At 34.3% G+C, this 21,345-nt stretch overlaps 1 protein-coding gene across 1 annotated transcript in view; it reads right to left on the bottom strand.

Moving 5' to 3' along the window:
* Nucleotides 1-298: 298 nt before the first annotated feature.
* The window catches only part of ABHD18 (abhydrolase domain containing 18), a 39,036-nt gene continuing 17,989 nt past the window's right edge, over nt 299-21,345 (bottom strand). The window contains exons 5-13 of the mRNA XM_069493142.1: nt 17,262-17,340; nt 17,070-17,154; nt 15,535-15,562; nt 11,705-11,843; nt 9,693-9,782; nt 9,032-9,133; nt 4,086-4,458; nt 3,483-3,645; nt 299-581 (exon numbers count right to left, since the gene is read on the bottom strand). Of these exons, the coding sequence (XP_069349243.1) occupies nt 530-581; nt 3,483-3,645; nt 4,086-4,458; nt 9,032-9,133; nt 9,693-9,782; nt 11,705-11,843; nt 15,535-15,562; nt 17,070-17,154; nt 17,262-17,340 (1,111 nt within the window). The 3' untranslated portion in view covers nt 299-529. The remainder of the gene's footprint in view (nt 582-3,482; nt 3,646-4,085; nt 4,459-9,031; nt 9,134-9,692; nt 9,783-11,704; nt 11,844-15,534; nt 15,563-17,069; nt 17,155-17,261; nt 17,341-21,345) is intronic.

Raw genomic sequence — 21,345 nt, 5'->3', positions numbered from 1 at the left:
TACATGGTTAGTATTTATTTCCATGGCAGAAAGTTAACTAAAGTTGAAAACTAGATTATAAATTCACCAGATATTCAAAAAAGAAAGAAACATGTTTCTCAAATCAGTAGCAAAATGTCATTATAAGGATACACGGTACAGGCTGATATATTACAATCTTAGTTTGATTTAGCAATTCTATTAAAAACCAATAGGCTTTTTATGAATAAATTTATTTTAAATTAATGAATTATTCATAATTAAAAATTTAAAGTTTTTATAAATAGCAACAACAGACTAGATATTGAGTATATGGGATTCCAATAAACAATAATAAAAATACTTTAACATTATTTAATTCAAATATTGTTTTAAAATTATTCGGATGTATTCAAAGTTTATAGCTGATGGATCTGTAACACTGAATTCCAGACTAAATTGATAGCAATTAGATATATAGTGCTGTCTGCTTGTTCTTCACATTATCATAGGATGAAAATTCCTTTTGTAAGAAACATGATGGCTGTACTGGTTACATGAAGTGATCCAATTAGTTAGCGTATTTATGGAGGAAGCGTTCAAATGCATCATAGATGGCTTGTCTAAAATTAAATATGAAGGAAAAACTACAAGTAAATGCCAAAAAGGGGAGACAGACAACACCTTTACAATAAGCTATTTCCAAATTATGTGTGGCTTGCAACCTGACCTTCTCTCTAAACAGCTATGAAAGAGGTAGTTACCTGAGAGGGTGGGTGTTTGGATCCCCGTAACTTCACCACCACTACCGGAAAAACCTCAAATGTATTTTCCAACTGAAGATAGATCTAGAAGCATCATCTTTTTCTGAAGTAATTTTCTATGGCTTAGAATATATATAATAGATATAAAATATATAAAATGATAAAAAGGAACTGGTTTCTCTTTATTCTTTTTGTCACTTTGTTGAAAATTGATTACGTAACTTTTCAGAATGTGAGATTCAATCTGTTTCATAGATTATGATATAGATGTTTTTTGTTTACTACTAAGAACATGTTCTAGCAACTGAATTTAAAATCAAAAGCCTTGATTTCCTACATTAACTTCACTAGGTATTTTAGTATTTCAATTGAAAAGGAATAGATAAATTGTTCTGACCTTCTATATTTTTTCTTTCTTTTTAGAAATGGGGTTTCACTGTCTTGCCAGGGCTAGAGAGCAGTGGCTCTTCACAGAGGTGATCATGGCATACTACAGCCTCGACCTACTGGCCTCAAGCAAGTCTCTTGCCTCAGCCTCTCAAGTAGCTGGGACTACAGGCACATATTACTGTGTCTGTTCATAACATATTTTTTCTAGAGCTTATTTCGTTTGCTTTTTTTGAGACAGGGTCTCACTCTGTTGCCTAGGCTAGTGTGCAGCAGTGTCATAGCTCACTGCAACCTCAAATTCCTGGGCTCAAGTGATTCTCCTGCCTTGGCCTCCCAAAGTGCTAGGATTTATGGGAGTGAGCCACCATGCCTGGCCACTCCAGCCTTTTTAAAAAAATGCGTATGTCTATATTTAACCTAGTTTAAATAATAAGATATTAATTTCATATTCTACTTGTTTAAGCATGTCCTCACATCCTAACAAAGATATTATCTTTAAAACTGACAGCCTGCTAATAGATTATTATTTCCAATACATTAGGAAAACACAGCTTTCTAACACTTGTATTTCTTTGGCTCAAGAATTTGTTCCTTGTAAATTATAACAAACCATGAGAAAGGAAACAAATTAAAGCTGGACGTTTTGCATGCTGATGTAAACACATAAAGAGATTTTGTTTTGCATGCAAGTGTGAGAACAGAGGGAGAGAGGATGTTGGTATGTTTGCCCACTGTATGATTTTTTTTTCTTCAGAGTTAGTTCTGGGCACTTGCTCTGGTAGAATGAATCTGAATTTGTTTTATTAATACTTCTGATGCTTAAGGTTGCAATTTGGGCTTGTGTACATGGTATGAGGAAGATTAAAAAAAGTATACATATGCATTTTTAATCATTTGAATAGTCTCTTATTCATTTGTATTATGAATTAACTAAATAACACAATATTGGAGCATATAAAGGAGAGGCTTCTTTTACATTTAGTAAGTGAAAAGATTGAATTTTTATTCCAATATCATCTAAACTCTGTTAAGTTTTGAAGCGACTGGTGGGGAGTAGGAGAGGCCAAATAGCTTAGTAGTGACTCCACTTGAACAAGTTATTTAATCTTTTTGTTCCCTTTAATCTGTATAAAGGGGATAATAACATGAAGCAATTGTCCTAGTATCTGGCATACAGTAATAGTTAACATTTATCTCTTTCTCAAATGAAGCTTTCATATTAGCACTTTTGAGTTTTTACATCTGACTCTGATTATGGCTATTCTTCCTAACCCTCTTAGCTATACTTCCCTCTAGATATACAAAAGGGCAAAAGAAATTTGATACTGATTTACTAATACAAGCATGTGGGTCCTCTGCATTCACATATATAACAGAACTTTAGACTCTTCTTAAGCAACTCTAGCAACCCTACATATTTGTTTGTTTTACTTTTGCTGTGCCAGAGAGTCACTGAGTATTGGACAGTCTGCTCACTTACCAACTAAAAGGGACTCAAATGTCTAATGAATATTTTTTAAAAGATCATAGTATAAAAAGAAAGGTTTACCAAATCCTTCAAGACATAACAGACTTGAAGAATTAATCTGTATCTCAGAAAAGTGACATTTATAAGTTGAACTAAATAACCAACAACATGCAAAGGATTTTTTATGTTAACAAAAGCTAAAACATGTCAAACATATATCACAATTCTCCTATTATATAGTTATCCAGTTGGCAGTTTTTAAACACTTATGTATAAGGGCACGGATCTAAGCATTTATGTGAACTAATTTATGTAACCATTAATGGTAAATATATTCAATGATACAATTTACCATCAAATTTGTATAGAAGTAGAAATAATGCAGAATATCAGAAAATTGGAGTTATGGCTTAAAAGTTTTTATAAGTTCTAACTAAAATAGTGGAATCATATAAGGTTGCTAACAAAACTACTTGTTTAAGGTTCAATATTCACTTGCTAACTGAAGAACTGCTAGATTATTCCACAGACGCTAAGGCCATTATGAAAGAATATCAGAGTAGAGTAAAAAAACTGTTCATGAACCAAAGCAACTTTTACAAACTGTGATGTTCTTCCCCACACCCTAAAATACCTGGCCATTAATATTTCGAGAGGGTAAAACCATATGATAAAGCATACCTATGATATGTTACAATCCTGGCTCTCTAGAAGAAAAAGAAAATAAGAGGACAAGATAGGGAAGAGGGAAAAAAGTACCTCAATGTGAGATCTGTGGGAATCAAGGAAGAAATAAGAGGACTAAAACATACAATGTAAATACCCCCTAATCTTTTATATTTGTTGAGGCAAAAAATACCACCCCCCAAAAAACAAACACCTGTTTAGACCAATCATCTTACCTGAAGAGTCCTTGCTTAAAAAGATAAGCACTAATATGACCCCCTTCTAGATACCGGATTTCACAACCAGGCCAAATTTCTTGTAGACTTCGAACTCCTGTTCGTGGAATATAGGCATCTTCTTTGGCTTGAACCACTATAATGAGGCTTGGGTCAACTGGAACTAGGTATAGAATTTTTAAAAATTCAACATAGACACACTTAAAAAGCTCTAAGATTTTCATATAAATACTATCAATCATATTAGAAAATAAAATACACCAGACAATGCAGTAAGTGAAATATTCATCAAACTAAAACTCTTTGATTAAATTGAAAATCAATTATAATATGCCATATTACCATGTTATTCATCTCCCAAACAATGAGATGAATACTCTAAAGAAGATACAAAATCCAATGTGTTTTTTAATGAATAAGATCTTAGATTTTCATAAATGAAATATGATACATGTAAGTAACCAACTTATCTTGGCAAATACATTTTGGAGCCAACAAAAAATATACCCTTGAAAATATGATATTATTCTGTAAAGCATCCTTAAAAATATTTCATAAATATTTACATATCAAATATTCTCAATTTCATATAAAAATACGTACCTGAGAAATTTGCTACATGAGTACATTCATCCATGACTCCTTTCATAAATATTAAAGATTCTTTCTGAAGAGTGTTTCTTCTTTGTTCTTTACTGAGTAGGTGGTATGACTGAGAGCTGCAACTTGCATAACTACTTTTGTTGGTTGGAAGTGTTTGACTGAAGCACTCCTTCTTAGAGGCATCTTGTAATAAGAGTCTTTCTGATGTGGCACTGATAGATGTTTTACTAGAATTATGGCACTCAGCAGGTTTTTGGGACACAACTTGGTCATCTAAATTTAAAGTTCTAGAAACCAGATTAAGGTTAGTTAGCTTGTTTGCACTGCTAGGGAAGTGTTTCACGAACTCTTGTCCCATTTTGAAAGAATCTGCCTGAATATATGAAAGAAAAGAAAGCATCATTTAGTATAAAATAGGGTTTTATTTAATAACCTTGTTAAAGAGAAAAGACAAATGTCCATCAATGGATAAACAAAATGTGGTATATATAAACAATGGAATATTCAGTCTTAAGGAATGAAATTCTGACACATGCTACAACATGAATGAACACTGAAGACATTATACTAAGTGAATAAGCAAAACATAAAAGACCAAATATTGTATGAGGTCTCTACAGTAGTAAACGTCATAGAGAAGGAAAGAGAATGGCAGTTGCCGTGGGCTGGAAGAAGGGAGGAATGTGAGGGAGTTTTAGTCAATAGATAGAGTTTCCATTTGGAAAGATAAAGTTCTGGAAACAGATGGTGGTGATGGTTGTACAACAATGTGAATTTACTTAATGCCACTGACCTGTATGCTTAAAAATGGCTAAATAGTAAATTTTATATTGTACATATTTACCACAATTTAAAAAAAGAACAAAAAAAGTCAAAATTTAACTAAGATACATGTCATACTTTATTGCTAAATGTTCCCTACTAAATGGTAAAGGATATCATTTAGTCTGTATTGTGTTTTTATTGCCACAGTTTCAAAATCCATGATCTGCCTTATGCCTTAACCTTTGAACTTACAAGTCTTATGATCGTATCCTGGAAGTAATATATAAATTCAAGCACAAGAGGACACCAGCCACCCAAATCCCTTTCTCAGGTTGAACTAACAAGAATTAAAAATTATCAAGGAAAAAGCCCAGGCACAGTGGCTCATGCCTGTAATCTCAGCATTTTGGGAGGCCAAGCTGGGGGAGAATTGCTTGAGGCCAGGAGTTCAAGCCCAGCTTGGGCAACATAGCAAGACCCCATCTCTATGAAAAATAAATATTAAAAAATTAACCAAGTGTAGTGATGCATGACTATAGTTCTAGCTACTTAGGAGGCTGAGGTGGGAGGATCACTTGAGTCCAGGATTTTGAGGTTAGGGTGAACTATGATTGCAGCACTACATTCCAGCCTGAGCAATAGAGCGAGATCCTGTCTTTTAAAAAAAAAACAAAATATCAAGGAAAAAATATTGCCTACAAAAGAAAAAAATGACAGCTTCAGAAAATATATTTATAACTCATATGACAAATGGCTAGTCACTTTAATTTATTAAGAGCTAGAATTGTATAATTTTTTAAAAGCCCAAATCCCTAGAAATGAGCAAAGGATATACACATAAAGGTTACAGAAAATGAAATACAAATTGCTCTTTTACTGATAAAAACATGTTTAATTTCACTGATAAGTAAATTAAATTAAATCTATACCATTTTCCACTATCAGTTGACCAAAAAAAAAAAAAAAAACAAAAAAACCCCCAAGCTTGATAACACACTGAATTTGTGAACTTATAGAGAAACAGACAACTTCGTGTCAGTAGTATAAATTGATACAATTAGAATTAGGCAAAATCTGACCACATTACAAATGACTTTTGACATGGCAATAATATTTCTAGAAATTTATACTTGTGCAATGATGAATGCACAAAATGACTCATTGCAGGACTGTTTATTAATAGTGAAAGATGAGAAACAATATAAACATTTATCAACAGGGTATAAATTATTATATATCCATCTACAAACAGCATGAACATATAGCAGTAAAAAAGAATAAGGAAACATTTGTATATAGTCCATAAGAAAGGAAGAAAAAAAGTTCTTATTTGTATTAGTTTGTATATGTACCAAAAATTCCCTGAAACAGTAAATGATAATATAATGCGTTATTTGTTGAGGGAGATAGAACCTATGCAAATAGGGAACAGAGATAGGAACCTTTTCACTATATATATATCTTTTTATACCTTTTGATGCTTACACTGTATGACCATATAGCATATTTTAAAAATTAAAGAATTAAAAATTGGTTGAAGGCAAGGTAAAAAACACCCAACAACGTGGTTGCCAGAACAAATCACTAAATCCATCCAGACCACAGAAATATAAAAGAGAAAAGAAGTTTAGTAACAATTGGAATTGTAAGGATCAAAAGGTCTTAGCACTAGTTAGAGTGGTACACCAACAAATTTAACTTCTTTTCATTGGGAAAACACAAAGAATAAGGAAGTCATGTTGACATTTATTGAATATTCATGACTGTGAACTGGTTCTGAGTCAAGAAGTGCTGGGTAAGACCACTGCTATGGTTTGAATGTGTCCCCTAAAGTTCATGTGTTAGAAACTTAATCCCCAGTGAAACAGTATTGAGAAATGGGACTTTTAAGAGTTGATTAGGTCATAAGGGGTCCTCCTCATGAATAGATTAATACCCTTGTTGTGGGAGTGGTTTAGTTATCCAGAGTTGGTTCCTGATAAAAGAATGAGTTCAGCTCCTACCCTCCTCACCCACTCTCTTTCTCTCTCTCTCTTTTTTTTTTTAGTAGAGATGGGGTCTAACTCTTGCTCAGGCTGGTACTGAACTCCTGAGCTCAAGTGATCCTCCGGCCTCAGCCTCCCAGAGTGCTAGTAGTACAGGTGTGAGCCACCGCAACCAGCCTCTTTCTCTCTTTTGTATGCGCACATGCATTCTCTCATGAGATAAGACACTCCCCAGATTTGAGTCCCTCCACCTTGGACTTCCCAGCCTACATAACTTTGACCCATATAAATCTCTGCTCTTACAAATTAGCCAGTTTCAGGTATTCTGTTATAGCAGCACAAAATGGAGTACAACTACATTCCATTTCAAACAACCAAAATTTATGAACTTCCTTTAAAAAATACATCTATATTTTCTCATAAGCTTTCAAATATAGGTATCTTTCTGTTTATATATATAGTGGAACACAGGAACTAACTAGCAGGTAAAGCTATTTTGTAATAAGGTTCTTAGGCAAGCAATTAACTAACTACCCTTTGAGGTTATACAAAATAAGACCTACTTTATAAGAGTGAGATTTATAGTCATGTAATTATAAATAAAAAGTCCTCATTGATAGTAGAAAGATTCCTTTTCTTTCTGAGGTTTCTTGAGGTCTCAGTATCTTTCAAACTACAAAATTTTTTAATTTATGTACAGAATTGGTCACCTTTGAAGAATAATAAGGGAACCAATTCATTATCCTGACAACTGGTAAATTAGGGGAAAGAATCAAACAAAAAGTATTCAAGGCCAGGCGCGGTGGCTCACACCTGTAATCCTAGCACTCTGGGAGGCTGAGGCGGAGGATTGCTTGAGCTCAGGAGTTCGAGACCAGCCCGAGCAAGAGCAAGACTGTCTCTACTAAAAATAGAAAAAATTAGCGGGCGTGGTGGCACATGGCTGTAGGCCCAGCTACTAGGGAGGCTGAGGCAGGAGGATCGCTTGAGCCCAGGAGTCTGAAGTTGCTGTGAGCTAGGCTGACACCATGGTACTCTAGCCTGGGCAACAGAGCGAGAGTCCGCCTTAAGGGGAAAAAAAATACATACACACACACACACACACACACACACACACATATATAAAAGTATTCAAACTAATCAATGAAAAATAAATAATAGAATTAGAATATTAGCATTTTGCAACCCTCCATGAATTAACAGATATAGCCATTAAGCATCAGTGGAAGCTTACATCACAGGAAAAGAGACAATCAAACATTATGTATTTCCAATAGTCTTGAAAAAGAAATCAAAACTGAGTTTAATCAAGCCTTTAAATCCAGCTGCCAATTTGCAGGCAATGTAGAGTAATATGCTGAATACAATAAAAAAAATCTAGATTGTGAGAAACTCTGCAGGTCAAAGTAACCTAAATTCTTTAAGAAATAAAAAGGAAAAGAAAGGTATGGAAGGGAACTTACAGATTAAAAGACACATCAAATAAAAGAACTATAGGGTCTAGGGATACACATTTGGACAATAAAATTATTTTAAAGACAGAAGGAAGTAATTACTATAAAAATCAGGATAATGATTAATAGTGGGGAGAGGAAAGCCTTCTGATTAGGAAATATGGAAGGGGTTTTGGGGTTGGGGGGTCAAGTTCTATTTTTGACCTAGGAGTAGTTACCAGTGTGTTTGCTTTTTTTTTTTTTTTGAGACAGAGTCTTGCTTTGTCACCACTAGAGTACAGTGGTGTCAGCTTAGCTCACTGCAACCTCAAACTCCTGGGCTCAAGTGATCCTCTCACTTCGGCCTCCTAAGTAGCTGGGACTACAGGTAAGTACCACCACACCCAGCTAATTTTTTTTTTTCTATTTTTAGTAGAGACGGGGTCTTGCTCTTGCTCAGGGTGCTCTCGAACTCCTGACCTCAAGCTATCCTCCCTCCTTGGCCTCCCAAGAGTGCTAGCATTATGGGTATGAGCCACCATGCCCAGCCAATGTTTGCCCTTTAATAAATGTATTAATAGTAAACCGTATACTTGCTTTGCATTATTTTCATATCCATGTTTTATTTTAAAATGAGTTTTTAAAAGTAAAAGATGATGTGTACAACTACATTTTTAAAAATTTGCTATTCTCTTTAAAAATCTGACTTTAAATATACAATCAACTTTTTACCTCAATGTTATGTGGAAATTAAAATACTTACTCCACAGTATTCAAGCATGTGAATAATTTCTTCTTCATAAACTGTCTGGGTATAATATTGCTTTTCCAGCTCCCTCCAATTAATTGATTTACTCAATACACCCTGAAATAATAAACTAAATTAATATCAAATCACACCATAAAGTATTTTACACAATATGTATGTTATCATTGCTGTGTACAAAAGAGTTAACATAGCAGGCTTGAGATTGCCTGTCCTTAGAAAGGCCTGCTTTTAGGGTGGGCCCTTCACTGGAGTCTGGGAACCTGATCAGTAAACAGTTCTTTACGCTGATATAAACCCTGGGTTCCTAGGCTTAGGGGAGCTTCACTGACGAACAGCACTTTGCACTTACTGTCACAACCTACTGCTGGAGGAATTAAACATGAACTGTGACACTCCATTAGGAGAGGACTCCTAGAAACTTGATCCTGGTTTCCTCTGGACTTTGCCTTGTGTGCTTCGTCTTTTTATTGTTTATGTTGTATCCTTTTGCTATAGTTAAGTCTTAGTCATGAGTACAACTATGTGCTAAATCCTGTAATTCCTTCTAATGAATCACCAAACCTGCAGGTGGTTTTTGGGGACCCCCCCAAAATTATCTTCAATTAATATATATAAATAAATATAGCTATCTAAATATTAATTGCAATTAAATTACCGTAGTGAAGACCCCAGATGCGGTGGACCAAGAGAGACATGGAATCAATGGCATGGGCTTAGGCCAGTTGGATACAGCTAAGGAAGCCATCTGTAATATGATAATACAGTTTAGACAGCTTATGTTTAAAGTTTCCATTAATTAAAATAAAAAATATTTAATATGAAGAAGTACTTTGTGTAGTATTAACAGTTGGTCAAATAAGACAAACACAAAGTTTGTAAACATTTGTGAAAATGTCTTTTTAAACTTCTAAAATCATAAATTCGACTATGACATACAATTTCCCCCTTAGAAAGCAATAAAGTATAATAGAAAATTTTAAGTAACCTAAAGACCCTTCACTAAGAGCTACTTTCTACTTCGTAAATATAGAGCAAACATGCTGAGATGCAGAGGCTGGGCAGCAAGCTAAGCACACTCATGACTTAAGTGACTTGTTTATAAACATCAAAATCACAACTATAAAACCTCTGAGGCTGAGTATGCCAAGAATTTGGTGAACTATAAAGCAGATTATATACAGATATTAAAATAATGTAATATTTGTGTTTAGAGAAGGGAAAAGTTACTTTTGGCTGGAGGAATCAGAGAAGGAAGGCTTCATGAAATGGCTGAGTCTTTTAAGAGAAATGAAAGAGGAGGGTCTTTTCTTCCATATGAAGAAACCAGTATGATCAAAGGCAAGATGGTGAGAAAGCACAGGGTCTGGTAGTGAAACAGCCAATATATTTCACTTTGGCTGATTAATAGGCTCATGTAGCCAGTGGGGTAAGGGAGATAGGGTAGGGCTAGAAATATTGTTCATGATCAGATTAGAGATCCCTTTGTTCTGTAGATAATAGGGAATTAGTGAAGAGGTCTGAGCAAAAGAGTAGCATTGTCAAAGAAGTGATTCAAAGAAACTAACATGATAGCGGTTTGCAGAATTGATTAGAATAGGGGAAATCTGAAGTAGGAAGACCAGTTAATAGGCAGTAATCCAAGTGAAGGTTATCAGGACCTGGCCTAGGTCATAACAATGGAAATATTAATACAACTAGGTAGGAAGATAAATCCTTTTCTACCCTCAGTTTTGCTGTCTGGTAGTTGTTTTGAATTTGAGTAAGTTTTTGAACTTAATTTTATAATTCAAATGACCTATAGAAAAGTCCATATATTTTTTTTTTAAAATGTACTGAGTGACTAATACATGCCAGGTGATGATCCATAGCATATTTCCTGGCCTTCCATGTACCAACTCTTCATGCAGAAAACAGACTGAGGCTGCTAAACAAGTCATTACAGTTCAGTGAAAAGTACTAATGAGAGCTGAAGTAGTCTGATGGAGCTTCTCATAGGAAGTAAGCTCTACATGGCTCTAAGCTAGAACCGGAAGGGTAAACTGTTATTCAGCTAGGTGAAGGGGAATAAGGGGCACTAGAGGGACGCTAGTACGTGGCACAGCTAGAGCCCAATGTAAAAGCAAGATTTTGGCAGGTTTTGAGCAGGAGAGAACAGAGATCAAATTTAGAGAGATCACTCTAGTTATGGTGTGGAGGAAAAACGGTCAAGAAAAACATTAATGAGAGAAAAGACTAGAGACACAGAAACCAATTAGGAATCTGTTTTAGTAAACTCTAGAAGGCAAAAGTAAAATAGGTTGGAGATAGAGATAGAGATAAATGATAAGTATTTTCCAGTTCAGTTATCTCGACCAACTTAACAGCAAAACTGGGCATTTATACTTGAGACTTGAAAAGTTAAATTTTATAATCAACTTTTGATAAAATTTAAATCAAATACATGAGATGTAACTGTGGAGTAGTACAATCAATGTCTACATAAATCACACAAAAAACTAACATCATTACTTCAAAACTGGAATAACAGTTCAGAATCTGTTTCTGCTTCCAACTTTTACTGAAACTAAAAATAATTCTATACCCAAAGTGAATTTTTAGAATAACCAGATTCCCTAGATTTTATAAACACAATCATCACTAAATATAAGTAGAAATGAAAAGGCTTACGTGTCCTCCCATGGATATTCCAGTCATTCCTAGAGGTCCATAACCCTCCCTCTCTAGCCAGTGCAAGAGAGCTGCAGATTCTAAAACAAGAGCTCCTCCCATCACAAAAAGGTCAGACACGTTTTTTAAGCTGGACCTTCTGGCCTCATAAAACAAAATAGAAAATTATTTTATGTATTTACATTTTAACATATGCAAATGGGCAGCCAGACTTTGTTTCCCTTTTAAAGGACCAGACAGCTAAGTAAAACAATGGAATAAATTGAGGAATGACAGTACTGCTAACATTGTTCTACATATTAATCACCTAAAACTTAAAAAAATATCTGCTCTATAGCATATAATCTTTACTGAAATTATAAGAACAGAATTTAAAGCATAACTTTTTTTTTGAGACAGAGACTCTCTGTTGCCCTGAACAGAGTTCTGTGGTATCAGCCTAGCTCACAGCAACCTCAAACTCCTGGGCTCAAGCAATCCTCCTGCCTCAGCCTCCCAAGTAGTTGGGACTACAGGCACACACCAAGACACCCAGCTAATTTTTATATTTTTAGTAGAGATGGGGTCTCGCTCTTGCTCAGGCTGGTCTTGAACTCCTTAGCTCAAGCAATCCTCCCTTCTTATCCCCCTAGGCATGAGCCACTGAGCCCAGCCTAAAGCATAACTTTAAAAAAAAAAGCAATGGAAAAGAATTAACCCAATACTAGGCTCATGTATTATTGAAATCTTAAATATGTTGCTTATTTTCATAAAATACACAATTTATGAATATATAATAAAATATTGGAAAAATAAGTTTTTATAAATAAACATTCAACTGAAATTTTCTGTTTTTAGAAACTGAATTTAACTGGAATTTTCTGTTTTTAGAAACTGACTTTACATATAAGTATACTTCCTTATAAGAAGTACTTACATACATCTTTTAGATCCCAGAACCATCCTTATATAGTGATTAAAAATATTTCAGTGTTAAAGCGACCAAATTAGAATATGTTTTTCAAAATTTAACTTGTATTAAGACATACATAACTGGCTACTGCATGAAACCTTGTCAAATGTACAAAAATTCACTTTACCAATGATTTATTGTATGCCCATGTATAATAATTATGTGCAAAGAACCAGGTGCCATTAAGGAGTGCCAACTGTGAAAAACAGAACCCTGGCCCCCAAAGAGCTTATGTATACTGTCCCACCAAGTCCCCTCAAAAAAAAGCTCTAAATCCAGAAGGGGAGGGTTTCTCTTTACGGAACTCTGTCCTTCATCCAAACACATCAGTCATACTTCATCAGAAAAGAGCCCATTTATCCTTATCTTTGTTTTATATACTCAAGCCAACTTTCCATTTATGACTACATAATTCCCCTAATTATTTATTTTAGCCTGGTATGGAAGTCCTGAATTTTCACGTCCACCCAGTTCTTCTTTTACATAGAAGTTACTGATGTGAAGTCCTGGGAAAGTGACTATTTATAATAATGGATCCAGTCTCAAATTGTTTCACCACTTTTGATGAAAATAGGCTTAAGATGGCTTTTTAAAAAAAGAATAAGAGCAGTTACTTTGTGATTGATCGACTGATTTTACAGACAGGCTCTTGCTCTGTTGCCTAGGCTGGAGTGCAGTGGTGGTGCAACTGTAGCTCACTATAACCTCAAACTCTTGGGTTCAAGCAATTCTCCTGCCTCAGCCTCCCAAGTAGCTGGGAATGTACCACCACAACTGGCTAATTTAAAAAAAAAAAAAAATTATTTTTTTAGAGAGGAGGGTCTTGCTATATTGCCAAGGCTGGTCTTGAACTCCTGGTCTCAAGTGATCCTCCTGTCTCAGCCTCCCAAAGTGCTAGGATTACAGGCATGAGCCACCATGCCCAGCCAAATTTGTGACTTAATTTGAAAGCCATTTCTTACTTATGATGAATTATTTGAGAAAAGTCAAACAATTGGGCCATTATTATATTTCTTGAGTGCATACTATGTGATAGGATATTTTATAAACATCATAATTCTCACAATTATGCATGGAAGAAATCATATAGTATTCCCATTTTATAAATGATATAACTGATACATAGAGAGGCCAAGGTCATACAATTAATAAATGGCAAGTTACAATTCCAACCTATGTCTGTATGACCCCAGAGTCAGAGTCTTTCTATAATATTAAACCCAGGCTGCCTCTCAATACACCTCATTAAACTCCTTTTGGTTTTTAACCAACCTCTGAATAGGGTAAATTCTGAATTTAGGTTTTGCCTCCAGAGTGAAAATTCTCAAACTATTTAGCTTGGACTTTAATTTTTTACAAAGTTTCATACAGTTCATTGTAAATTATCAAAGTTCATGCTAAACTATCCTTTATAGTATACAGGTTTACCTCCACCCCACCCCACCTTCATCTATACTTCTTTCGTACCATAGCAAGACTGCATAGAATATATGACTTCCAAATCTATATCTCTACCACTTTCCAACTCCCCAGTTGACTTCTCTACTTCTCCACTTACAGGTATAACAGAGATCACAAATTTAACATCTCCAAGTCAAAACTTTTGATTTCCCACTTACAACATCCAATCATAAACATGTCTTATTATTTTACTTCTGCCAAAATGAGCCTTTAAAAACACAAATCGGGTCACTCATCCGTTTAAAATTCTCTAGATACTTCCTATTTGCACTTTCAATAAAACTCAAAGCATGATGGCATCATAATCTGGCCCTTGTTTACCTCTCTGATCTCATCTTGTACTACTCTCCCCTCCTTGTGCTTACATTGGGCTTTTCATTTACTATTGCTTCTCTGTGGCTGATCTTCCTCCAGGTCTTCACTTGAGTGGCTGTTTCTCACCATATCATGACCTCATATATATCTTACACTACACTCTCTATAATTCTTTATCCCATTGCCCTGCTTTATTTCCCTCATGGCATTGATAAATATCTGAAATCATCTTATTATTTTTATCTATCTCTCATACTAGAATATGAGCTTTATAAGAGGACATTGTTTTATTGTTGTTGTATTCCCAATATCTAGGGTCAAATATTTATTGAATGAACCAAAGCAAACACAGTATAGATTATGGAAATGCAAAACATCGCTTTCACAGTTTATCATTCTAAAAGACTGAGAAGAAAAAGTTTATGTCCAGCCAGGTACAGTGGCTCATGCCTATAATCCCAGTTATTTGGGAGGCCGAGGTGGCAGGATCACTTGAGCCACTTGAGTCCAGGAGTCCAAAACCAGCCTGGGCAACACAGCAAGATCCTATCTCTAAAGGAAAAAAATACATTTCTTAATTTGCCAGGCATGGTGGTGCACACTTACAGTCCCAGCTACTCAGGAGGCCAAGGCAGGAGGATTGCCTGAGCTCAGGAGTGCAAGGCTGCAGTGAGGCATGATTGCACTCCAGCCTAGGCAGAGTGACACCATCTCTTAGAAAAAAAAAAGAGAGAAAGTTTATCTTCAGATTTTCTATACTATGCATTGTAAGAATAAAAAGCGTAGTGTATAACTACACAAAGTAAATGTACTTTAAAAAGGGAAAAGTTTTATCATTTCTTCAGTGACAATTTCACAAATAAAACATATCTTAAGTCAGCCTGTTAAAATTTCTTATTGTATCTCCTTATCAAACATTAAAATGCAAAAATCTTAAAATAAATATTGGAGTCAACATTTATACTACAGTTTTATAATAGAATCCCCCCCCCAAATACTTGAATATTAAACTTAGAAATGGTTAACTGAAGGCTACCAAAAATTTTAACAATACTGAACATCTGGTACAAAGACTGCAAAAATGAAGGTGATATATACTTACACTTGATCCTTGGGTTTTCTGCAGCCATTTAAAAATGTGGGTCAAAGAGAAAGTTTTAAAATAATTAAATAATTTTTGTCTCAGAACACATTAATTTAAGAAAAATATTTACATTTTAACACAATTTAATACTGAAATAACTACTTTTTAGTTATTTCAGGTAGGCTGTTTAGAAGTTCTCAAGTTTTTCAACCTAATTTTTCTTTTAGAAATAGCTTTATTGAGATACATACCATATGATTCACCCAGTAAAATGTACAAATTAATGTTTTCAGTATATTCACAGGGTTATGCAATCTTCAACTTAAATTTAAAATGAAATTTATTGATTTGGTTGTTTTCATTTATGTAATGATGTTTATTATAAAAAATACAAAAAAGCATATTGAAGAAAAACTTCTTTATCTATGGACAACCATATTAACATTTTGGTATATTTCTTTCCAGTAGTTTTCCTTATGCACTTTTTGTTTTGGATTTCCTGTTTTTAGGTTTTTTGCATACCTGTGACATACTACAGAATTTTATATCCTTTTAATACTTTTCCTATGTTACTTTTTAATAACAACTAACAGTTAAAACTTACTGAATGCTTATTATTTCCCAGCACAGTTCTGGACAGTATCAAGTATTTAATACTCTCAATAACCTAAGAGTTTATTCCCATTTACTAATGAGAAAATTGAGGTACTAAAAGGTTAAGTAACAGGTCCAAGATCACAAAGGTAGTAAGTGATAGAGAAATAACAACGAAATGCATAAAATTCCAATATTATGAACCACATTTACTCAACCATTTCTCTATTGTAGACATTTAGCTATTTCTAATACTTTACTATTATAAATAAAACTATATTTTTTTTCTATAATTTTCTTTTTTCTTAGTATTTTAGTCTTAGAATAAATTTCCTAGAATCAAAATCACTGTCAAGGGATGTGAGATGTTTCAAGGCTACTGATGCCTATGGTAAAAATGTTTTCCCAAAGGGTTGAACTGATTTTCACAGTCATTAGTGATGAGAATGACCATTTAACAGTAGCCTCACCAGTACTATAGGGTTTTTTTTCAATCTTTGGGAATTATTGCTTTAACTTAACATTTCTTTTATTACCGGCAACGTTGAACACTTCTTTATATCTGTGCATTAGTTTCGTTTCTTCTTCTGTGAATAGTCTGATGTCATCTTGAAAATTAAGTTAAGAACTGTTCTAAACCTCAGCTGATACTGTAAATGCATTTAAAACATAAGTGTTTCCTTAATAGCAAACATTTGACTTATTAATATTAAAATCTACCATTAAGTCTCACAAGAAACAGAAGTACAATTTACGTTTATAGTACAATCGAAGTATAATCCTTATGTTAGTTTTTAAAAGGCATGAAATAATCTTTCATTCTTTTTCATTCTTGCTTCTTATTTTCTGAATTGACTACATTTAATTGGTTTAGGTAAATTGGTTACTATCTATTATTCCTTTTGATGACTATATAAATAAACAAGAGAAAAGATTTCTTAGGTATCCCAAAAGGATATAATAAGGGTTTTCTAACAATAAAGAAGCCATTCGGGCTTCTTTAATCATAGGACGGGCCATTAGTGTTCGTCGCCTCCAGTAATGCTAAGGAAAGAAAAGACGACATGCTTAAAGAATGTAATAACCACATCTGTTAAGGAGAATATGTTAACAAATTATATAAAGCTTAAGGCATTACAATGAAATCTTACATGATCTCCTGTTCCAGCAAGATGAATGCAGACAGGTCTATATTTGCTGTTCCATTCTTTAGGCACAATAAATTGGAACCTATTTTTAAAAAACACATCAGTAAAATTCTCTTTAAAAGGCTTTCAACATGAACTTACAATTCTTAAAAATTTTATAATTAAAATATTTGGGAGAAAAGATCATTCAGGATTTTGATATTCAAATTTTAAGTGACTAAACTAATATTGTCTAAAAGCTACCAAGATATTCTAAATTTGCTTTCTGTTAGGATATTAAAATGTTGACTACAATATAAACACAAATTTAATGTGATTATTCTTTTGGGATTTTTGTTTGTTTGTTTGTTTGTTTGTTTAAAGACAGGGTCTTGCTCTGTTGTCTAGGGTGGAGTGCAGTGGTATGAACACAGCTCACTGCAATCGTGAACTCAAGCAATCCTCCTACCTCAACCTCCCAAAGTGATGGGATTAGAGGCGTGAGCCACCTCACCCAGCCCAGATTTACCATTTTAATCCTTTTTAAGTGTGTAATTCAGTGGCATTATTTTTTTCCCTGAGTGGCATTATTAAGTACAATTACTTTGTTGTGCAACCATCACTACCATTCATCTTCAGATGTTTTCATCTTCCCAAACTCAATTTACTTCTCTTTAAAATTTCCATAGCATTTGACATTTTAGAATTACTGTCATAGGAAAACATTATACTCTGTCAAGGTTTGACCTGAGGTGGCTATGTTCTCAGGCAACATAAAATCTCAATTCTGAGCTTACTTTACTTGGACAAAAGGGCAATATCACTAGTTACTTATTGTCAATAGATTGTTAAATAGAACATAGATTAAAACATTTAGGATGGTTCAATGATTATTTCTGTTTTGTGCTCGTAGGAATTCTTAATTTTCAGTCTCATAATCACAACTACCAATGTTAACTAACACCTCTCCTTCATTTTGCATTCTCAGCACTGTCCTGCTTCCTGATATTTTAAAGATGTGGGGGAAATGAAAAGATTTAAGAATTTTTTTGCCAGGCACAGTGGCTCATGCCTGTCATCCCAGTATTTTGGGAGGCTGAGATGGAAGGATAGCTTGAGGGTAGGAGTTCGAGACCAGTCTGAGCAAAAGAGCAAGACCTCATCTCTACAAAAAATAGACCAAAATTAGCCAGGCATGGTGGCACATGCCTGTAGTCCCAGCTACTCAGGAGGGAGGCAGGAGGATCACTTGAACCCAGGAGTTCAAGGCTGCAGTGAGCTATGATGAGGCCATTGCACTCCAGTCTGGGCGACAGAGGGAGACCCTGTCTCAAAAAAAAAAAAAAAAAAAAAGGAAAAGAAAATTTTCAGTAGAAACCTGGACATCTCTGCTATTATTTTTACTTTCTTCTTGTCCCATGGCAATGCATGTAAGTTACTTCATTATGAAATGTCCTTCTTTATCAATTCTGATAATCCTTTTCAAGCCTTATGATTAATGCTAGCATGGTCTATCTTTTTCTAACCTTCAATTTTTAATCTATCTAAAAAATATATTTCTTGCATACAGTATATGTTGGGGTCTTGTGTTAATCCAGACTATCTTTTAATTGGAGTGTTTAGTTCATTTACATTTAATGTAATTATTGACATGACTGGATTTAAATAATGTTGCCATTTCCTTTCTATTTGTCCTGTTCTTTGTTCCTTTTTAAATTCTTTCCTACCTTCTTTTGGATTAATTGGTTTTTTTCTCCTTCTATTTTATCTCTTATTTAGCTATACTTCTCTGTCTCTTTTTCTCTCTGGTAGTTAGTTGCTCTAGGGTTTACAATGTGCATATTAACAGAATCTGTATATTTGCACTGATTATTATAATGACAATATATTATGATTTTAAAACAATTAAAATGAATGCTTTAAATAATGTGTTGTCACTGTTTTGTTTTGAAATACAGTAAAAAATCCTGTTTTTTCCCCATATCGGTAACTCACATTCACCAATGAGCCTCTTTCATTTTAAGCCATGATGGGAACTAAGCCACCAGAAGTCTACTTTCAAATGCAGATGTTATATTCATGTTTTTTAAATATATACATTTAAATGAGACTGCATATAACAAGAAACTTCTTCAACTTTCAGTAATAAAGAAATCAAGGAACAGCTGTGCTAACTGTTCCCAAAATTGCTTTGCTTTCAATCTAGAATCTAAAAGCCCAATATTTCATCCCAATAATCATTTAAAAGATTTTCAAAGTTACTAAGTATGCAAAGTACCATAGTGGCAAACTGAGTTAAAGACAAACTTCAGAATGAGTCATTTCATATAACTTAGAATATAACATTTATAGGTTATTGGAATAAAATGTTTTTTTGTTTTTTTTTTTTTGAGACAGAGTCTCATTCTGTTGCCCCAGGTAGAGTACTGAGGTGTCAGCCTAGCTCACAGCAACCTCAAACTCCTGGGCCCAAGTGATCCTTCTGCCTCAGCCTCCTTGAGTAGCTGGGATTACAGGCATGCACCACCATGCCCGGCTAATTTTTCTATTTTTAGTAGAGACGGTCTCGCTTTTGCTCAGGTTGGTCTTGAACTCCTGAGCTCAAGTAATCCTCACGCCTCGGCCTCCCAGAGTGCTAGAATTACAGGCATGAGCCACTGCACTAGGCCCACACATATTTCTATAAGTGGAGTAAAATTTCATGAAAATCATGAGCATTTTATTTGAAAGTATACATTGAGTACCATATCCCTACATTTTTGAGAAACCTAAGGCCAATTATGTAAAAAATATTTTTGACCTGACACTGAAAAAAATGAAATCATTATAGAAGACTTATAAATAAACTAACCCTGTAAGAATATTAATATTTCACCAGAAGATAAATATTAAATTTTCCTTAGCTTTTATTGGAATTCAATCTTGGGTAAATTTTAATACTAAATTATGTCATGTTAGCATAAAATTATTGAAAGTTGCTCAAATTAATGCTATGTTTTGAAATATTATAGTTCAATTATGTTAAGTGAAATAAGCCAAGCATAGAAAGAAAAATCTCACATGTTCTCACTCATATTTGGGAGTTAGACATTAAAAACAATTGATCTCATGGAGACAGAGAATAGAATGACAACTACCAGAGGCAGGGAAGGGTACCAGGGAGAAGGGGATAAAGCGAGGATGGTTAATGGGTGCAAAAATATGAATTAGATAGAATGAACAATATTTGATAGTACAAAAAAGTATTAGGTTATTAAGTATGGAAGGTCCAATTTCCTTAAGTACTGACAGTTGATATGTCTGACATTTCACTTTGACACTTGCTTTTTTTTTATTGTGAAGGTACATTCTCATTCTTCCAAATGCATGTTTTGACTTGTTATTAAGCTTTCAAAATTTTTTTTAGAGTATTTTTTCTGAAACTATGGGTAAGTCAGAAATTTGTGTTGTTTTTTTAATATGAGTTCCTTCATGGAACCAATTCAGTGCAGACAGCTCAAAATATCAAAAAAGTGTTTGGGAAGGATATGGCTAATGAATGCACAGTATGTCGATGATTTTGAGTTCTGTTTTAGTGATTTTAATTTTGAAAACGAATCATGTAGGTGACCTGAGAACAAGGTGGAAAATGATGAGCTGAAAGCTGTAGGGGAAGTGAATCCATCTCAACCTACAAGTGAATTAGCAGCAAGGTTTGACATTATTATTCCAACAATATTGGACGGTTTGAAACAAATCAGCAAGGTAAAGAAGTTGGATAGATAGGTACCACATGAATTAAACAAGTATCAGAAGAGAAATCATCTTGAAACTTGCCTTTCTTTGCTGTCATGACATAAAGGCAAACCATTTCTACACTGTATTATGTGTGATAAAATATGGACTCTTTTTGGCAATTGCAAGCATTGGGCACAATGGTTGGATAAAGGTGAAGTGCCAAAGCACAGTCCAAAACCGAATATTCATCAAAAAAAGCTAATGGTGTCTGTTTGGTGGTCCCGCGCTGGTGTTATACACTACAGCTTCATGAAACCTGTCAGTCGATTACAGTGGATGTCTGCTACAACCAATGAGATGAAATGATGAGGATGCTTGCAATTAAGCAGCC

The sequence above is a fragment of the Eulemur rufifrons genome, chromosome 18 (genome assembly GCF_041146395.1).
Source record: "Eulemur rufifrons isolate Redbay chromosome 18, OSU_ERuf_1, whole genome shotgun sequence".
Classification (NCBI taxonomy): Eukaryota; Metazoa; Chordata; class Mammalia; order Primates; family Lemuridae; genus Eulemur; species Eulemur rufifrons.
The sequence above is the reverse complement of the archived record's forward strand: the minus strand, read 5'-3'. Positions and strand labels throughout refer to the sequence as shown.